The 20,971-nt window shown below is 38.7% G+C and overlaps 1 protein-coding gene across 2 annotated transcripts in view; it reads right to left on the bottom strand.

The window, feature by feature from the left end:
* The window catches only part of Rlf (RLF zinc finger), a 65,708-nt gene that overhangs the window by 14,640 nt on the left and 30,097 nt on the right, over nt 1-20,971 (bottom strand). Inside the window, exons 4-6 of one of the 2 annotated variants that reach the window (XM_027399160.2) lie at nt 17,787-17,919; nt 10,845-11,047; nt 2,493-2,629 (exon numbers count right to left, since the gene is read on the bottom strand). In XM_027399160.2, coding sequence (XP_027254961.1) covers nt 2,493-2,629; nt 10,845-11,047; nt 17,787-17,919 — 473 coding nt within the window. Of the gene's footprint in view, nt 1-2,492; nt 2,630-10,844; nt 11,048-17,786; nt 17,920-20,971 lie in introns of those variants that run through there. The other variant, XM_027399161.2, reaches the window with a different exon arrangement.

The following is a 20,971-nucleotide window of genomic DNA, read 5'->3' as shown; positions in this document are numbered from 1 at the left end:
AGATTTGTCTACTAGAGTATAAGTCTGTAGTCCTGTTGCTTCTGTTCCAAGATGCCAGGAAGAGAGAATTCCTATCAGTTTCCAGGCCAGCTAGCCTGGCACCCACAGCAACAAACAACAAAGAGACTCCATCTTAGACAAAGAGGAAGGTGAAAATCTACTCCCAAGATTGTCTTCTAATCTCCACAGGCTCGACATAGCCAGTTTTTACACATACAGAAAACACCTCTCCATTACCGCCCCCATACACACACAGAATCTATAATAAATATTCTATATATGACTTTATCAACTTTTGAAGTCAAAGTCTAGACATAGCAAACATAGCAGATATGGCAAATACCTTTAATTCCAGCACTTGGGAGATAGAGTGGGAGGATCTCTTATGATCTGAAACCAACCTGATGTACACAGTGAATTCCAGAACAGCCAGGGCTATGAAGAGACCGTCTCAAAAACAAAAACAAAAAACCAAACCAAACCAAAACAAAAAAGTCTAGATGCAACCAGCAGATTTCTTTTTTATTATTAAAAATGAAATAAAAAAATTTGTGTGTCTGTTTTTCAAGACAGGGTTTCTCTGTGTAGTTTTGTAGACCAGGCTGGTCTCGAACTCACAGAGATCCATCTGCCTCTGCTTCCCGAGTGCTGTACTAGGATTAAAGGTGTGCACCACCACCACCCGGTGAGAAAATGAAATAAATTTAATGATACCAAGAAATACAGGTTTGCTCTTAAGTCTAATTAATGTATCTATTTACTGAAGCTAAAACTTCTAATCTCCAGACTCCTCGTTGGGGAAAAAAAAAATCAATGTTACTTGATTTAATGGTAAAATATCTCACTGGTATTTAACAATTTGTTTTTTTTATATAGTCTATTATTCTGTTCCCTGGCAAGAAGCCTACAATAATTTTTAGAACCTACTCTTATTATGGACTTAATGACAGAAGACTACAATTTGCATCTTAGACTGTTCAATGGCTGGAGATACAGTTCAGCTAGTGGAGTGCTTGCCTCCCATGGGTGAAGCCCTAGATTTAACACTTGGGAAGTGGAAGCAGAAGAACCAAGAGTTCAAGGTCAGCTTCCGCTATATGAGACCCTGTTTTCCCCCAGAAGAAAAGCACTAGATCAGGAAGTAAAACTGTTGGGCCAGTGCTTTATAACATTACTTTGAGACAAAGCAATCCTAATAGCTCTTAATTACTCATTTTACTGTCTCGTATTATAATGATGGGGTGAGATAGTTTATAGCATACAAATACTTCTATATAAATGGTAAACAAAAGAATAAAGTAGAAAGTAAAAACCCATACCCAAGATTATCTTCTAATATCCACAGGCATGGCATGGTCAGTGGCCATGCCCAAGCATACACTGGTCACAATGCCACCCGCCCCCGCCCCCAAGAAAACTATACAAACAGATAAAGCAGCTCCAGAGGGAGATCAATCAAGGCCCAAGTACTCAGAAGCCTTTACCTTGGTTTTCTTAAGAAACAAAACAAGTTAAGCCATTCTTGGGCTCAAAAACGCTTAGAACTTCCCTAATCAGTGTTGTACCCATCCAATTCAGTCACACTACTTCCTTCCAGGTACCTCTCTTAGCTGCTCTGGTGCAGCATTCCTGCATTCCTTACTGTCTGTCTGTCTGTCTGTCTGTCTGTCTGTCTGTCTGTCAGTCAGTCAGTCAATAAATCAATAACCTGGTGTGTTCGTGAGAACTGGAGCAATTATGTGGATAATTAAAGTTCAAAAATGTAAACATTTCTACTCCATTATTTATGTACTTGAGGCTAAAATTTACTTAGAATTTTCACTCCATGTGACAGCACTGCCGTATTTTATAAACTGGCATTTCTCCACAGAAAAGCTGTATACCATATTCTTATCATGAATCAGCACACAATTTAGCAGTTTCTTGCCCATTAAGTTTATCCCTCTCATCTAAATGATCTAATACAATTAGAATTAAGGGTTTATGGGTATATTTGTTTCTATTTTTTTAATAACTAAGCAACCATAGGCAAACAAGATATAAACAGATTAAATAAAAATAATACAATGTCAGCAACATGGTACCAAGGTTGCAAATCAGATTGGCACTCAAAGAGATTTCCTTTTCTAACGTGAATTTTAGACTCCTAGGTATTCTGATCTTTTCATTAATGAGTTTCCAAGTAAGGGTGAGTTACCACCAGAAGATATAAATAAATGTTAAGGGAAAATAAGCTAAAACTTATCTGTCCCATGTTGACATAATGTTGTCTTCTTCCTTGAAGACATCTATGGGAGTCATGAGACAACCATATACATGACAAGCAAGAAGCATATCTTACCTTTCCTTGGCTACAATTAAACCAATGGTACTTTTATTTAAATGACTTCATTAGTAATCAAGATTTTATTTACATGCTAAGACATATCTGACACAAACCCTAAATGCTATGCTATGTACTGACAAAGTATATACAAACTAAGTGTACTTACCAAGAACAATATACACTGGCCGTTTGGAGCTGCTGGGTAAGGTAAGTCGTACAAAGAACAAATGCTGTGTTATCCTGACCCTCAGATTCCAGATTACATATGATGTCTAGTACTTCCTTGCAGTCCACCTTTGCAATCTATCAAAAACGAGATAACTAAGTTAAAAAGAAAATGGTGACTTTTTCTGTACAATTTGTTAGGTAAATGGGAAACTTGTTTGTAATATTTTCTATCTTTGCTAATTTCTTTGATAACTGGCAAGACAAGAGTTAGAGGCATGGTAACTATTTTACTAACTAATGTCTGAGTAGTATAGTACAAATGCTTCATTCGTCAAATTGCTAAGATGAGAAAGTAACAGGCATTCTATTGTTCTCTATTAATTTGAACATAAACATTATGCAGTCCTACAGTATTCATGAACACTGCTACCATATAAGTGAGCCAAATTATGTAAAGCAGCTGGTTATTTTCATTCTCTCGCCCGAAACCTCCCAGTGTTGGACAGCGAACCCAGGGCTTTTAGTATGTTCAACCATCACTCTATAGCTGAGATATGTCCACCCCTCCCTCATTTTTTAGTAGAAATAAACATGTTTACTGAGTATACTGTAAGGGGCAGAAGACTGGAGAGCAACCAAGAGCACTGTCCATTTCTCCTCCGTTTGAAATAGGGTCTCATTAAGTTGCCCCAATCAGGCCTCAAATTCATCAGACTAAAGCTCCTTAGCTGCAGCAGAGGGCACCACTGTATCCTGTCCCCTCTTTTCCAAGAACTCCTTGGAAATTTTATTTAGTCTACACTGCAGGTAAGACACTCCAGGGGTGACCTTTTCACTGTCCTTCCCTTTCTGTGATTAAATCTCCCTAAATATTGAAATTAGAGTTCTGAAACCAGATAATCTCTCCCCCCCTTTAAATTTTACTTATTTGTTGTGTGTGCGCTTGTGCACTTACACAAGTGCAAATCATCACCCAAGTAGTTTGGGGACAGTTCTTGGGAATAGGTTCCTTTCACCACCTTGTGGGATCTAGGATCAAATTAGGTTGTCAGGCCCATACACATGTGCCTCTATTGGCTGAGCTATTTTGCTGGCCCTCTGAAAAAGCTAGTCTTATTCATTCCTGGCTTCAATTTCTTCCCTCCCTCCCACTCCCCCACTTTCACGTTTGTGTTTTGATCTGGGGCCTTATTATGTAGCTTTGGTTGGCTTGGAACTATGTAGACCAGACCAAGCTGGCCTTGAATTCATAGAGAACCATCTGCCTCTGCCTCACAAAGTATGGGTTTAATTAAGGTGTGTTATTACCACACCCAGCTTTGCTCCAAGAACTCTTCCAGCTCAGACTCTTACTCCTAAATCTCACATGGCTAGCAAGCTGGGTGGGATTCTAAGAGTGTGCCACCATGCTTGTTTATTTTTTAATGGGTTCCGAGTATCCTGGTCTTCACTCTTATATGGCAAGCATTTTCTTGCTTCAGGTGTTTCTACAACCCTACAACCCTGTTTTTTTTTTTTTTTTTTTTTTTTGGTTTTTCAAGACAGGGTTTCTCTGTGGCTTTGGAGGCTATCCTGGAACTAGCTCTTGTATACCAGGTTGGTCTTGAACTCACAGAGATCTGCCTGCCTCTGCCTCCTGAGTACTGGGATTAAAGGCGTGCACCACCAATGCCCGGCCTACAACCCTGTTTTTAATGCTTATTTATTTTTGATACAGGGTCTGCTCTGTAGTCCAGGCTGGCCTGGAATTCACTATGTAATCTAACTTAAATTCAAAGCAGTCCTAACCCTTCAGCTTCCCAAATGCTGGGATTACTTGCATGAGCTACCTGGGTGGATTCATAAAAATCATGTTTGACTTGGCAATGAACCCTCTAGTCCAACAAGATATCAACCCAAAATATCAACACTTAACCCACAGAAGTGAGCCTAGAAGTGAAGTCCACTCATATCAAGCCCTAGGAAAATGCCTCTTTAGAACTACTTAGGACTGCAAATACAGTCCTGTGGTAGCTCAATTCCCTAGCAGGCATGAGGCCCTGGGTTAAAAACTATTTAGAAGAACTCTAAAAGTAAAATATTTAAATAGTTAAGTCTTCAATTCTTCACAGTCTTTCTTAGTGTATTTCTTGAGTATACTTCTCATTTCCCCTTATGACCATATGGAAAAATATAAGTATTAAGATTATAATTTTAAAGCCAAGAGTGGCTTCATGCCTTTAATTTGATCAGATGGCTCTCCGTGATTTCAAGGCCAGTCTAATCTACATAGCCTTTAAAGCCAAACAGGGTGACATGGCTAAGACCCTGTCTCAAAAAAATTAAATAAAATTTTATAGACAAGCATGCATATTTTTAAACATTTCTAATAACTCCTTGTTCTGTTTTACTTTACTAATTCATATTTAATTAAAGGCACACCCAGAATTTCTATGCTCCTGTTTACTTGTCTACTCTCAAACTGAATTCCCACTGGGTCCTGTTTAAAGTATTTGCTGTTTATCATTTATACTTAGTGACTGTGTCAATTCCCAACAGAGTTAGTTAAGACTGGTTAGTAAATTAGATCCTGTTTATATTTTCTTGTCTCCATCAAGAGAAGAAGTAAGTATCTGCTACTGAGCCTACCAACCACGATAGTCAGGAAATATGCAGTTCATCTACACTGAACTGGACTACTACTTTACCCAGGACCTCTGTTAATAGGCTTCCTATTTCTTTAAAATATAAGCATTTCATGTTTAAAACACTGTCCCTGCAAAGATTTACCTTTTAATGATGAAAAAAATATGGAAACATAGACTTAACCTTTGTTAAGAGAAAAGGGGCTCCCTAGGTTGTCCTCTGACCATGAAACATGGCAGGCATATGAGGGCGGGCGGGCGGGCACGCACGCACGCACGCACGCACGCACGCACGCACGCACGCACGCGTAATCTAATAAATTTTAATTAGGGGCTGGAGAGATACCAGCAGCTGAGAGCAGAAGCAACTTTCAGCACCCACATGGTAGTTCACAATCATCTGCAACTCCAGTTCCATTGTATGTGACACACTCTGCTAACCTCCACAGACACTGGCATGCATGTGGTACCCACAACATGTATGTAGGTACAGTACTCATATACATTTAAGAAAAATCTAAAAAACATTTTAATTAGTACCAAGCATGCTATATAAATGGTATCAACCTTGAATTCCAGATTGCAAGGTATTCTATCTGTTAGATCTCCCAGTTCCTAATTTGTCTAACTATGCACTGGCAATGAACCTGGCTTTCACATAACCTAGTCAATTAGTCTTAATTGTATGTGTTTGGCAAAATGGTCCCCAGCAGAGGTTTCTCATTACACACACCCATTACTAGGATACCCACAGGTGCCAACATACAAAGAACTTTTATTCCCAGTTGTTGCTCAGGTCAATTTAACTCTTCTCCTGAAAGCTGAAATAAGGTAAAAACTATGGCTATATTAGAACATATGCTGGTTAAAAACACCAATTAATAAACACATAGTAAGTCATCAGTAGTTTCCAAACTAAAGGCTCTTTATAATTTTATTGTTGACTGCAACAGAAAGAATCACTGATTGCAAAAGAAAGAATCACTAGATAGAAATCAGTGCTTCTTTGCTAAGTATTGTTGTCCTAATAAATTTAACAAATTAATCCACGTTACAAGAAATACTTAAAAATAATCATCTGCATATTTTTCTAGTATGTAGGAAACCCTTGGGTTCAATTCTCATCACTGAGGAGGGGCAGGAAGACACCACTCATCACTTTCTTCCTAATGGACATGAATCACACAGTGCAAAGATAGCCAAGGAGCCAGCTGCCTTTTAGCTGACTTCAGATTCTATCATTAGCATACTACATGTAGGGCTTTGGGGACACTACCATATTGGCTTCAATTTCATCACTGGTAGAGTATAGAGGACTAATTGTAGTCACGGTGATTGTCATCTGATGGTGGCAACAGATTGAAATATTATTTTAAGAGTCAGTAAACATTTTAAGCAGAGAAGACAGAAAATACTTTACCAAATAGTTTCTGCTATAAGTGTCCCACCACTGTAGAACAAAAGCAGCCAGAGACAAGAAAGAACTAAGAATGACTGTGTGTCAAAAAGACTAAAAACCAGATAGAGGTGGAAGTGTTGGTACATGCCTATAGTAACCCCACTACTCAGGAGGCTGAGAAGAGGGAGAGTTTGAAGCCAGCCTAGATTACACAGAATGCTCACTGCTATCTGAGGTAGACGAACACAAAACAGGCACAGTCACATGTCAGATAATGTTTTAATCAGATGGCATATATGATAGCATCTGTTAAATAGCGTATGCGGGCAGTAGGGTAATGTTATCCAGATTATGTAACTACACTACAATGCTGGCACAAAGATGAAACTGCCTAATGACACATTTTTTTCTGACACATCCCTTCATTAAGCAGTCTGCCAATCCAGATACACTGTAGAGCAGTAGCAAAGCCTTTTCCCACAGTAGTTCCCTGCAAACTCAGCAACTAGCAAAGGGAACCAATTAAGTAACTCCAGGAAAAACCCCATTTACTTACTTGGTTGGTTGATTGACTTAACACAGCAGTGTCAGGCAAAGACTATTATCAGAGTTATAACCTAGCTCCTTAATTTGTTATTAATAAACCAGGAAAGACCACAGATAAAACAAAGCTGACAGCTAAGGGTGTAATCTTGAACATGTGCACAGTCCAAGGTTCAACTGCAACACCATTAAAACAACCACCACAGTCCTGACTGTCTTCTCAGACCTTCCTGGCTCCTCCACATCTCTAGCATCTTAGTGGGCAGCAACACAGGGCCACCATCTTCAAGTCTCAAAGCTTTATGTAGCTCTTTTGGGTATATGTAGGTGTATGGAAGGCCAGAGAATACTCCCTCAGTGTCATTCCTCAAGCACTACCTTTTTTCTGAAACTGGTTCTATCCTGGCCTGGAACTTGCCAAGGAGGCCTGCCTGGCTGGTCAGCAAACCCCAGGAATCCACCTGTCTCCACTTTCCCAGTGCAAGGATTATAAATGTGCACTAATATCCATACGGAGGTTTGAATGAAAAATGGCTCCCACAGGCTCTTAGGGAGTGGGACTATTAGAGGTGTGGCCTGGATGGAGAAGGCTTCGGATGTCTCACTCTCAGCTCCTTCTCCAGTACCATGTCTGCCTTCCTGCCACAATGTTTCCCACCATGATGATAGTGAACTAAACCTCTGAAACGGTAAGCCAGCCCAATTAAATGTTTTCCTTATTAAGAGATGCTGTGGTCATGGTGTTTCTTCACAGCAATAGAAACCCTAAGACAATTCAGCATTTAAAAACAAAACAAAACAAAAACCTATATTCTGGGGATTGAGCTCATATTCTCAGCACTTTACCAAATGAACCATCTCTCCAGTCCTACCCCTAACCTAAGGAGGGTGTCTCTTTATGAAGGCCACAATGGTCTCAAACTCTAGAGTGCTAGGATTATAGTGTGAACTATCACATATTATTATTCTAAGTATCTTGAAGTCATATCTGTATATAATTCCTTATTTCTACACTGTTGTGTTACTGTTTTTCACAATCTCTTGTCCTAACCCTAATACTCTACTCTTTCAAATTTCCCTAAAATATCACGATAGCCACCATATCACTTGTTTAAATCTCATTCATTTCTGAAGACCCTCCTTTCCCCAAGCCAACAGATCTTACTTCTCACAAGACCTTAACACACAAAGTGTTCTCTAGTGAGTTACTGAAAATACAAGTTAGTTACTATGTCTTACTACCAGTCAGTTGTCCTTAACACAGATATCCACCCATCTACCCTTACTTCAAGGTTCAACTCAGGTATCATTTTCCTTATAAGGGTTTTTAAAATGGCATTCACATGGATAGTTTCCAAATCTACTTAGGTACTGAACACAGCAGTAGCTTAATATTATTTAGCATTTTTCTTTATAATTGTTTGTCAACCATGCTACATAAACTTCTGTATTAGCCAATGCCCAATACAATGGCAGAATCAAAGTAGGTTTAAATTATGATCAAGGGGCCAAGTGGTGGTGGCACATGCTTTTAATCCCAGCACTCAGTAGGCAGAGGCAGGCAGATCTGTTAGTCTGAGGTCAGCCTAGGCTCCAAAGCTACAGAAAAACTCTGTCTTGAAAAACCAATATATATATATTTAAAGAAAAGTTGTAATAGGAAGAAAGGTTAAACTCTTTGCTGCTGCTTCTGAATTCTTCTGGTAAGTCTCAAATACCCAGATTAATGGCTGTTTCCTGAACACAAAATATTGCAGTTGATATTAGGTCAGTATCTGAACTTACCCAATACTGTAAACAAACTATACGTATATGACAATGCTCCCCTTTCCTCTATCTCAAAAGTTTCTTGCTATATAGTCCAAGCTGGCCTTGAACTTGAAATCTTCTGGTCAATTATAGGAAGGCACAGTATCTTGTCTTCTCAACAGTACTGCATGTTAGATTCAAAGAAGTATTATTATAGAATCTGTATTTATAGTATCTATGGTGTGTGCCTGTGCATGCATGTATAGGCCGTAGAACAATTTTGGGTATTATCCTCATGACACGACCCCTCTTTTGAGTCTGGGTATCTCGTAGTCGGTAACTCACTAATTAGGCTAGACAGCCTCATCATTCTCAAATGTACACGTACACACATCCCCTCTCTCCTCTCCCTCTTTCTCTCCCCCCTCCCTCTCTCCCCCCTCCCTCCCTCTCTCTCTCTCTCTCTCTCTCTCTCTCTCTCTCTCTCTCATACACAAACACACACAAATGTTTCAAAATCATTTTAAAGATGGGGGCATACAACATAGCACTTAGGATGAACGAATGATTCCTGTAATTATTTTTAAAGATGCAGTGGGAAGCATGAAAAGGCAGATAGTGTGTTGTTAGGCCTTTGATTTCTTCATGACCACAATGCCCAATAAATTAAAACATGTAAAGAGTCATTAAGTCAGTTTCCATTTTGGAAAATTACATTCAGGTATCCACAGCACCAAACAGCTGTTTCATCTTTGTATGATATCTGGGACACTGTCTAGGACCATATCTCAAAATGAAAATGACCAACACTATCACTATTCACATACTACACACCAGACAATCTTGCCAAACACAAGTGACTATCAAATTTTAATATTACAGGTTACGCTGTTCCCATTGGGATATTGCTAAGAAACATCCCAGGATAAAGAGCATGCAAATACTTTTTTAAAAAGAAGAAAAACAAAAACACCCCAGGAAGTTGGTAGGAAGATTAATGGAAGTCAGGATGGAAAGACAGGCTACAGGAGTCAATCTGCTAGGAAGTACCTGAAATTTCAACAATGTAGCTGACAAGCCTCTCACATCAGGGGATAAGACCTGAGTCACAGGATGGTTTAGCCATTTCAAATAACTACTGATTCAGACATTGGTCCAAGATTCAAACAAAGAGAAACTGGATTTACAGCACTGCATTATAGCAGATATTTACTGAATATAGAGTAGAAGAGGGAATATACGGGCATCGCTTTATTTATTTAAAATTTCTTTGTAATGTGTGTGTGTATATATATTATGTGTGTGTAGCCTGGAACACACACGGAGGTCAGAAGACAACTTTTAGAAGTTGGTTTTCTCCTTCCACCACGTGAGATCCAAAGCCTCTGCCCACTAGCCAGCCATCTAAGCAGTTTCTAGGGCATTCCTTTACATGGGACCATGAGGAAGGCCTCTTTGATATAATAGGAGACAAGAAGGTAAACCATGCAGGGTTGACTTGCAAGTACAAAGCTCTATGGCAAGAGGATACTTGGCTTGCTCTTAAACTGCAGAGATAAAGGTAGCTAAAGAGCAGTGAGCATTAAGTTGTGAAAGATAGAAAAATAGACACTGGCCATCAAATAGAATGAAGGCTTCTGGATTTATTATTATGAAAAAAAGGAAAATTATTGGGTGGTTCTAAACAGAAAATTGTACAAATGTTTGAGTGATGGTCTAACTCTGAAATCTTCAGATCTGAAAGTAACTTTTCTTCTTACAGTACTAATTCTGCTGGATTTGGGAAATTAATAAACAACAGATGAAGAGATAATCCAAGGAGAGTGGGACTTATCTTAACTTTGTACATTCTTTACCACCTACTTTAGAAAACTACCTATACCAATAACTAACTTCATATTTAATCTGAACAACAGTTAAACACACAGCCTAAAAGATGAATCATGGTTTTCATTCTGACGAGAGGAAACACATGATGCAATGTCTGTACTAACACATCACAACTGCAGCAAGATTGATTGCCTAATGTACTCACCTCCTGAATAGCCTCTTCGCTGGGAAGCATGGAACATAAACATGTGACATAGGCTTGCTGAAAACATGACACCTGTGAAAGTTCTTTAGACTCTGCACACAGTTTTGATAAAGCAGTGGCTTGGGGGATGCAGTTAGATTTCAACAAATGTTTGATTCGCATTTGTAGAAAGGAAGGTCCTTCTTGTGCAATCAGTTTGTTAACTAGAAAAAAGGAAAAAATGCAACAGTGTGATAATATACCACATGCCTGAGTAGTGATGACAATTTCATCTTTCCTTCGCTGCTTCTGCCTTTTTTCTTCTGAGACAGTCTGATGGAGCTCAGGCTGCCCTCAAGCTCACTATTCAGCTAAGGATGGCCTTTGATTCCTGATTCTCCTGCTGCCTCCACCTCCAGTTGCCTTATAACTAAACTCTGAGTTGCTATAAACAACTAGTTTATAGCTCATTCTAGTCTCTTGTTCTAGTCTCTTGACTCCTCTAACAGAGGCAAGAGGAAAATAAAGGTAACAATTTCCATATTAATTAGTTTTATTCTAAACAAAATTTTTAATGAAACTGTCAGTATTTTACAATTATTTAATCATCTCCCCCCACATTTTGATAAGTCCAGTAAAGAATAGTGAAATAAACCTTAAGTGTAAATAAATTCAAGAAAATGCAACAGGTGACCTACAAAATATTAACAATTACCAAATGGATGAATGTGAGGTGCCAAGTTTTAAGCTAAATGTTCTCATATACCTCTCATTTATTTTTCACACCACCACCAAGGCAAGTAATACCCACAGATTAAGGTTAGAAAAATTAACATTCAGAGAAGTTAGGTAACTTGCCAAGGATTCCAAAGCCAGTGGTGCTGTTTCCTCTAAACCAGGCATTTCTCAAAGTGTGTTCCACCGACCAAAAGACCTGAGAGATAGTCCTAGAAAAAAAAAGGATTCCTTGGTCAAATCTCGGAACAGTCCTGCAATGAATAAAACTGTTCACGTGTATTTAGTTCTGTGTTTCCCAAGTTGATTTGACCAGAGAACCCTTTTATGAATATTAGTCCCTTGTAAAATATATATTCCTGGTTTAGTACACACTTTGGAAAATGCTGCTCAGAGCACTAAACTTACAGTGCTCAGCCAAGACCTCAACTTTGCAAAGCTGCTCAACAAGTCTGCGACAGTACCCAGCATCACTAAAGATCAGAGGTTGAAGTGCAGCATTCAAGCAAGCTAAGACTGCTTTAGGTGGTTAATCTAAGACAGTTTCTCGGATGTGAAAATGCTAAGACACCCAGGGAGCTTGTTTAAGTGTAGATTTTCATTCAATAGGTCTGGAGATTGGAATCTAGAAAAATTTTCGATACAGGGTCTCACTGGATATCCCTGGCTAACCTGGAATACTCTATGTTTGTAGACCAATCTTGGCCTTGAACTCAGAGATCCACTTGCCTTTGTTGAGATTAAAAGTGAGTGCCACCATTTCTTTAATTTTTTTCCTAACAACCCCTGCCCCCTGTAGTCCCCCTGGTTTTTAAATTACCTTTGAAAAAACAAGGTAACTCACTATCTATATATGTCTGCATATACACTTCCAGGACAAACTGCATGTACTACAGGACAGGTTTTTTTTTTTTTTTTTTTTTTGAGACAGGGCTTCACTATGCAGCTCTGGCTGGCTCAAGAGCTTGCTATGTAGACCTAGCTAACACTGTACTCATTGAGATGCATCTGCCTCTGTCTCATGGGTGCTGGGATTAAAGGCGTACACAACCATGCCTGGTGCAAGAGTGTTTTATATTTTTTCAGATTTATGTATTTAAATGTGTACCATGTGAGTATCTGGAGGTTACAGAGAGTTGTTGTTATGTGCTGGGAAGCAAACCTAAGTACTCTTAACCAGTGAGCCATCTCTTTAGAAAGCAAGATTCATTTTTTTTTAACAAAGAAAACTCTTGTTTTTGACATTGGTGCTCTAGTTTCTCTCCCATTGATTTTTTAACTTATTCTGTACCCTTCCAGAAATGATCCCTTTCTTGACCAACTAAATACATGATCTAGCTCATTCTACCACCAATCCCTTAGAGTTGCCTTATTATTGTTATCAACCAAATGGAACCTTACTACATGGATGTACTATAGTTCACCTCAAAGATTAACTACTGATCCATTTACAAGTGGTTTCTAATCTTTAGCAGTCATCTGTAATGATGCAATTAACAAGGATGTGCATGGGTCATTTCACCAATGAGCATATTAAAACAAAACAAAACAAAAAAGTCCAAAGAAGTGGAATTACTAGGTTAAAGGCTTTGTTTAATAGCCCTGGACCATACTGCCAAACAATTCTCCAGAAGTTGTACCTATATTACGTCAGAGTTCTAACTCTGGATGGAGACTTTAGATTTAGCAGGCAGAACTTGGATTTTAGCATATGTTTTAAATTCTACAAAATGGAGCCAAAGTCAAGTCATGGAAGAAATGAATCAGATTTACTGTAGCCTTTTCCATTTTAAAGTCAGTCATTAAAACCCACAAAATAATTCATAATCAGAACTCTCCCTATCAATAGTTCTTTACTGTTTCCAGTAATATTATGTCAACTACTCAAAACACAAAACTATGAAACATTCATTTCCCCATGCTACTCCTTTCCTCAGGGAACCACTGAGTTACTTTGACCTTATTGTTCTTTAAAACTCTTCTCATGATTGCCCTCTCATCCTGATCTGCCTAACATCAGATCCTGCTCTATCTGCCTTCCAAGGCTATGAGCAGCTTATGAATCCCACAGAAAGCAACACACCTGAAAACAGGTATGCTACGTTTAAGCCTACAGCACTGCTAAGTTTGCACAGTCCTTTTCATCTCTTACCACACTAAGATTTCCCTGTAAATGTAGAATAAGGGTTTGTAATGTAAAGGGGGCACACACACAAAACTGACATCTGAGGATTCAGCCTAACTCTGACACAAAAATCACTGACCACTCTGAAGCCTAAACTTTTCATCTATAAAATGTTAGTAAAAATTTATCCATCTTGAGGGAATCACAGAATCATATATGAAATGGAAGTGGTACAAATAAAACAGCATAAAAGTAAGCATGGAATAAATGCTTACTGCTCTGGTTGTTACTTATCTCTGATATTAATCTGTGATCAAATACAATGTTCAGTTAACTTCTGTATTCTCTCTAGAACTAAGCACCACAGAAATAGCAATGTAAGCATTACCAACCGTCAGTCAGATGCTTTTAAAGTCACAGATGTTTGAACCTACATCTATACTTTTAACTACATGGTCTTGGGCATGTGTGAGCTCTCCTCTGCTTATAGATGAAATATGAACATACTAATACAATACTCAACATAGAGCAAGCCCTCTAAGTAAACAGCTGTTATTTCTCTAGGAGAAAAAAGCAATCTACTTCACACATTACAATGATTAAACAATTACTGTAACTTTTTCTTGGGGGGAGAGGGAAGAATCCGGGGCTTCAAGTTTGCTAGGTAAGCAGTTCTATCACGGTTCTGTATCTGAAGATTCTCCCTCTTTCAATTTTAACGTAGCTCAGTCTTGCACTTAAAAATCATTTCAGGGGGCTGGAGAGAGGGCTTCCCAGTTAAGTGCACTAGATGCACTTCCAGAGGTCCCATGTTCAATTCCAAGAGCCCACATGGAAACTCACAACTGTCTGTAATTCCAGTTCCAGGGGATCTGAGGCCCTCACAGCCATACATGCAGGCAAAACAATACATAGAAAAAAATTTTTTTTAAAAGACCATAATTTCAAGGGCTGGAGAGATGCTCACTGGATAAAAGCCACTTGCATGAAGACTTGAGTTTGACACCAGAATTCACATAAAAGGTGGGCATGTGCTAGTTACCCCAGGACTGAGGTTTGGAAACTGGCAGATCTTGGGAGCTCTGCTGGCCAGCCAGTCAGCACTGCTGTCCTTCCAGCTCAATACAAGAAGCTGCCTGTCTGAGGGCAAAGGTTAATCCACCTGCCTCAGTCTTTTAATGTTGGGATTAGTATGCCCCACCATGCCTAGCTTCTTTCCCTTTCTTAAAAAGTATCTATATTTCTTAGTACAAGTACTTGTATTAGTCAATACATGTATTTGTTGAGAAAATCTAGGGGCTGGAAAGGCAGCTCAACAGTAAAGCATTTATCCCGTGTGTCCAAGATACTTGGTTCATGCCTAGTGGTGACAAAATAGAATGACGATTGTGTAAATCCATGTGTTTCAATACTTAACAAGGTTGTCCTCTCAACTCTACACATGCTGTGGCACACATACATACAAATAAATTAATATGTAGAATAATTTAGAAAATTAAAAGGTGTGGCTGGAAATGTATCTTAGTGATAGAGCACTTGTCTATTATGGGCAAGGGCCTGGCTTTGCTCCCTAGCCACAGGTGCTGGAAAGCAAAAGTAAAGTTACTGACAGAATGATACTTTACCTATCTAAATTTATCATCTGAAAACAATCACGTTTAAGGTTTAATTTAAAAGGAATTCCTAAGGCCAGGGAGGTGGCTCAGTGGTTAAGAGCACATACTGCTCTTCCAGAGGACCAAGGACCTTTCCCAGAACTCACTTCAGATGGTTCAACAATTGTAACTCTAGCTCCAGGTGAACCCAATGACTCTGGTCTCCTTGGACACAGTACTTAAACGCACGTATCAACACACCCACATATATGTAAATAGAAAAACCCGAACCTTTAAATAAAAAATAAGAGGAGCTCTTAGCCAGACAATGTGCTACAGGCTTTTAATCTGAACACTTGGGAGATTGACAGAGTCAACTAACACTCGCAGACTTCTATACACTGTCAGAAGAGTGACCAGCTCTTACGGGCTTCAGAATAAACTATTCTACACATATCTTTCTGATTTACTAGCATGTGAGTGGTGTGCGTGGATGTGTATGTGTGGGTGTCTATGTGGAAGTTAGAGGACAATTGCGTGAAGTTGGTTCTCTTCTTTCACCTTTATATGGGTTCCAGGATTTGAAATATGGTCATTACACTTGGGCAGCAAGCAAAAATGCTTGCAGACCTTTTGAATTCAAAACAAAGCTTAATTCCAGAATTCTGTGAGTACAAGGCCAGATTGGTTTACACTAGGAGTTTTAGGCCAGCCAGCACTACATAGTGAGATCCTATAAGTTATATAAGATTACAATGAAGAGAGCTGAAAAGATGACTCAAGTGTTTAAAAAGCACTGGTTGCTCTTGAAGAGGACTTGGGTTAGATTTCTAGCGCCCACATGATGGTTCACAATCATTCATAACTCTTGTTCCAGGCACTAGAAGCTCTCCTCTGATTTCAGCAGGTACCAGACACGCATGTGGTTTATTTATACATGCAGGCAAAACATTCATACACATTAAAAAAAAAAAAAAATCCAGGCGGACAGTGGTGGCACACACCTTTAATCCCAGCACTCAGGAAGTGGAGGCAGGCAGATCTTTGGTTCCAGGACAGTCAGGAATACACAAAGAAACCCTGTCTCAAAAAAACAAAAACAAAACAAAAAAATCCAAGAAAAACCAAACCAAACCAAACCAAAAAATCCAAGAGAACAAAAGAGAGAGAGATACTATAGTATAGAGTCTAAAATGCCTAAGGCTAGGCTGGAAAAATGACTTGGTAGCTAAGAGCATGACTGTTCTTCCTGAGGAAGAGGTGGCTTACAACCATCACTAACTCCAGTTCCAGGGGTAATCCCACACTCCTTTTTGAGGCCTCTATGGGCAACAGGCATGGATGTGGTATTCACACATGCTCCAAGGCAAAATGCTCATAAACATAAAATAAAAATGAATCTTTAAAGAAAACAAAAACCCAGCAATTTCTTGCCATTTAGTGGCAATGTAGCATAGGAATATTGTGATGCCATGCAATACTCTGTGGTGATGCTGATATAGAGAGACCTACCACACTGACAGTTTCATAAAAAGTATGCTACATAAAATTAGGAAGTACAGCTGGGTGGTGGTGGCGCACGCCTTTAGTCCCAGCACTCGGGAGGCAGAGGCAGGTGGATCCCTGTGAGACCAGCCTGGTCTACAAGAGCTAGTTCCAGGACAGCCTCCAAAGCTACACAGAGAAACCCTGCCTCGAAAAACAAAAACAAAAATTAGGAAGTACATGACACTTAGTAATGATTAAATCATATTTCTAGTTTATGTTTTTACTGTGCTATAATTTCTATAGTTAAAATGTACTCCTACTTATTAAAAAAAGTTTAGTGTCAAACAAAATGTACTGGGGCAGTCAGTACCAACCTCCAGCACTTCATACTTACTACGGGTCTTGACTGCAAGAGGCCACTGTGAATGGTGACTGTGTAAGTATACTTACACATGAAATTTCTAACAACTCCTTTCTTAGGATATACTCCACCACTGAGCAGTGTATGACCCCTCGCAGTTCTTACTGATAATAAACATGTTTTGTTACTCTCCACTGCCTACATTTACAAAGGGAAATTTTTTTTTCCCAAACAAGTCATCAAAGGACATGGCCAATAGAAAATCTAAACACCTCAGGGCCAGCATGACGGCCTGGCAAACTGAGGTAAGATCCCCAGAATGAAGATGGGAAGAGGAACTTACAATCATTATTTTGTTTGAGGCAGGTTCTCACCATAAGAGGCTGCTCTCCACAGTGCTAACAGAGGCTCATCTTGAACCGATCATCCTGTCTCCGTCCCCAGAGTGCTGGGATGGCAGTGTGTACCACCACACACACACACTTAGTAACTATTTTTTACTACTCAAAAAAACAAAATGGGAAAAAAACAAAAACAAACAAAAAACCCCAAAACCAACCAACCAAGAACAACAACAAAACCTCAAGTACAAAATTTAAATCCATAACCAATTTCAATTCTCTTAGAACTAGATATGTTCAATAAGTTTTAAGACTTACCTTCCTCTGTTTCTACTGGCTGTTGAGAGAGAATTTTAAGAAGAACAGGGTTTTTCCACACTCCTTCTTTTGTAACATGAACCAGTATTTGTAGATTATTATTCCCAAATTCCAATAATGCATCATGTGACTCCTAAAACAAAAACAACATATTTAAAAGAGAAGCTAATAACAAAGCATTGCCTTCTCAATATAGTTAAGTATCAATAAACTGAAAAGGACTTGAGAAGGGGAGGCTATAGAAGTTTGTGCTTTTCTACTGGGATATTCTTAAACACATTAAAATATATTTAAAATGTTTTCATGAATTTCCCTCATGTAAAATTATCACAATCAATTTATGCCTGAATTGAATATCTGAAATGTCAGAGTAATTAAGATGACCAGATTTGCAGTAGCAGACTTAGTTTTTTTAAGACCATTGATACAGTTTTCATTTAAAGGCCTGTTTAGGATTCATACAGGTAGCACACTCTTGCAAACAAACATAATTACTGCAATGGCAATAATTGATGTATGACATGGAGGGTTGCTCATGCATGCTATGTAAGCATTCTACTGCTGAACTTCACCAGCCTTGATTTCCAACTATTTAAATTCTTGTTATTCTATTATTTAAATAAGAGATGGTTGTATACAAAATGTTGTAAGCTCTTGGTTATTAGTGGTTTTCAAAAAATTTAACTGCTACTAGGTATGGCAGCACATACTTTTAATTTCAGATTTAAGAGGCAGAGGCAGGCACATCTGGAGTTCTAGGCCAGCCAGGGCTACATAGTGAAATCTTGTCTTAAAAAAAAAAAAAGAAAAAGAAAAAAAGAAAAGATGTCCAAGGGGAAAGTGGTACATTTCTAGCATATCAGTAAGAAGTGAAAAGGCAGGTAGATCAAGAGTTTAAGGCCAGCCTGGGCCACATAAAACTATCTCAGAAAAAAAAGGGGGGGGGCTTTCAATAATGGTTTACTAATACCAATATTTAATTTGTAATTATTTACTATCATTTTAGCATAATTTAACACATTAATTTTCCTTTAACAGCCTGACAGATCTTCAGACTTCTTTCTTCTGAACATAGTACAGATATTTTACTTTGCAGTGAAGACAAGGTATCTAAGTAAAAATTTCAGAATTTCCTGTCAGGTCACTGGATCTACAATGTCTACCACAACACACTGTCATAAACAGTAGCTGGCGCCATTTGAGGCCTTCGTTGACACAAATCTTATCCTGGGTGGAAATGGAGCATGAAACAAAGCAAAAACCAAAGAGTCAGGGACAGTGGCATGCCTACAAATCAGAGCAGTTAGGAAGTGAGAAAGGAAGATGAAGTTCAAAGCTGAGACTGGAGAGATGGCTTAGCAGCTAAGAGCACTGGTTGCTCTTCCAGAGGACTGGGTTTAATTCCTAGCACATACATGGAAGCTCACAACTGTCTGTAATTCCAGTTCCAGGGGATCCTCACACAGACATACATGTAGGCAAAACACCAGTACACACACACACACACACACACACACACACACACACAAAATAAATAAATAAATAAATAAATAAATAAATAAATTTGTTTTGTTTTTATTTTGTGTTTTGAGACAGGATTTCTCTGTGGCTTTGGAGGCTGTCCTGGAACTAGCTCTTGTAGACCAGGCTGGTCTCGAACTCACAGAGATCTGCCTGCCTCTGCTTCCGAGTGCTGGGATTAAAGGCATGTGCCACCAACGCCTGGTTCAAAAGAAATTACTTTTTAAAAAAGTTCAAAAGGTTTATTTTTGCCAAAAGTATCCAGAATGCCAACTACTACCTTGCCCACTTGTCACATAAAATGCAAAACAAAAAACAAAACCCAAACCTCATTTTTTTTTCTTTCAGATCTCAACATGGACCAAGTCTTTTATTTATCTGCAATGTTATTTCATTAATTTTACTGAACATAGATTCAAAAATATATCCTGTGCAAATGACAACTACTAAACATTTACACTGGGGAAGGTGAGGGGCCACTTATTTTATTCAGGCAAACCACCTAAGGAAATAAAGCTTATGAAAGTGCTCTGTCCAGGGGGGATAAAGTAAATACTCACAGCACAGAAACAATCAATTTATTTGCCCTGCCTTCTGCCTTCCAGAATGCAACATGTCAGGACCAAACTACTAAGGCCTCAAAGAAGCAAGACAAAAATGTGCTCAGCTAGGCACAGTGCCGCATGCCTCTAATTCCAGTACTCAGGAGGATCGTCACAAGGTTGAGGTCTGTTAAGGCTTCAGATTGAGTTCAAGGTCAGTCTCTTCTTGGATTTCAGCTAAACCAGGGCCATTGTGTGATCATCTCACAAACAAACAAAAACAAACCCCAATAAAAGCAGAAGTCAACATGCTATATGAGAAAATGACTTTAAAGGCTATTTATGTATGTGGGAAGTCAGGACCACATTACAGGATTTTATTCATTCATTCATTTTGGTTTTTCGAGACAGGGTTTCTCTGTGTAGCTTTGGAGCCTATCCTGGCACTCGCTCTGGGGCCTCGAACTCACAGAGATCCGCCTGCCTCTGCCTCCTGAGTGCTGGGATTAAAGGCGTACGCCACCAATGCCCGGATTTTAAAAAGGCCAGGAATATGACAAAGAATTCTCTTCTCCCCAAGGAGAAAATATTACAATCATTTCATTTTGTAGTATGTACCCCAGAGGAAATAAATTCTTATACTCTAAAGTATGTTTGCAATATATGAATCTTTATCTGTGTCCATATGAAGCAGGTCCAAGCTACTTTGAAATGTGTCCTAGATGAATCAGTTAATAAAAGATTCTAAATCTGAAGGTTCCTCTAGGCAAGATAAATTTCCTATGTGCACCTCCTTGTTTGTAAATGGGGACTCAAATAACCTTTACATTATAAAGTTTACTTGATTAAGGGATATAAAATATTTAAGTAAAATACAAAGCACTGATCCTCAATTAGTGACATGTAATTAAATGACTGATATTATTTAATGTCTCTCTCTCTCTCTCTATATATATATATATACACACACATATATGTATATATACATATATACATACATATATATGTATTATACACACACACATATATGTATATATACATACATATACATACAGGTGTGTGCCTACTGTCAACACCTTGGTGTTGTTCCTCAGGCATTTTACAAACTTCCTTTGTTCAAGA

This window comes from Cricetulus griseus, chromosome 2 (genome assembly GCF_003668045.3).
Source record: "Cricetulus griseus strain 17A/GY chromosome 2, alternate assembly CriGri-PICRH-1.0, whole genome shotgun sequence".
NCBI classification, from domain to species: Eukaryota; Metazoa; Chordata; class Mammalia; order Rodentia; family Cricetidae; genus Cricetulus; species Cricetulus griseus.
Note: the sequence above shows the minus strand (reverse complement) of the source record. Positions and strands in the feature narration are given on the sequence as shown.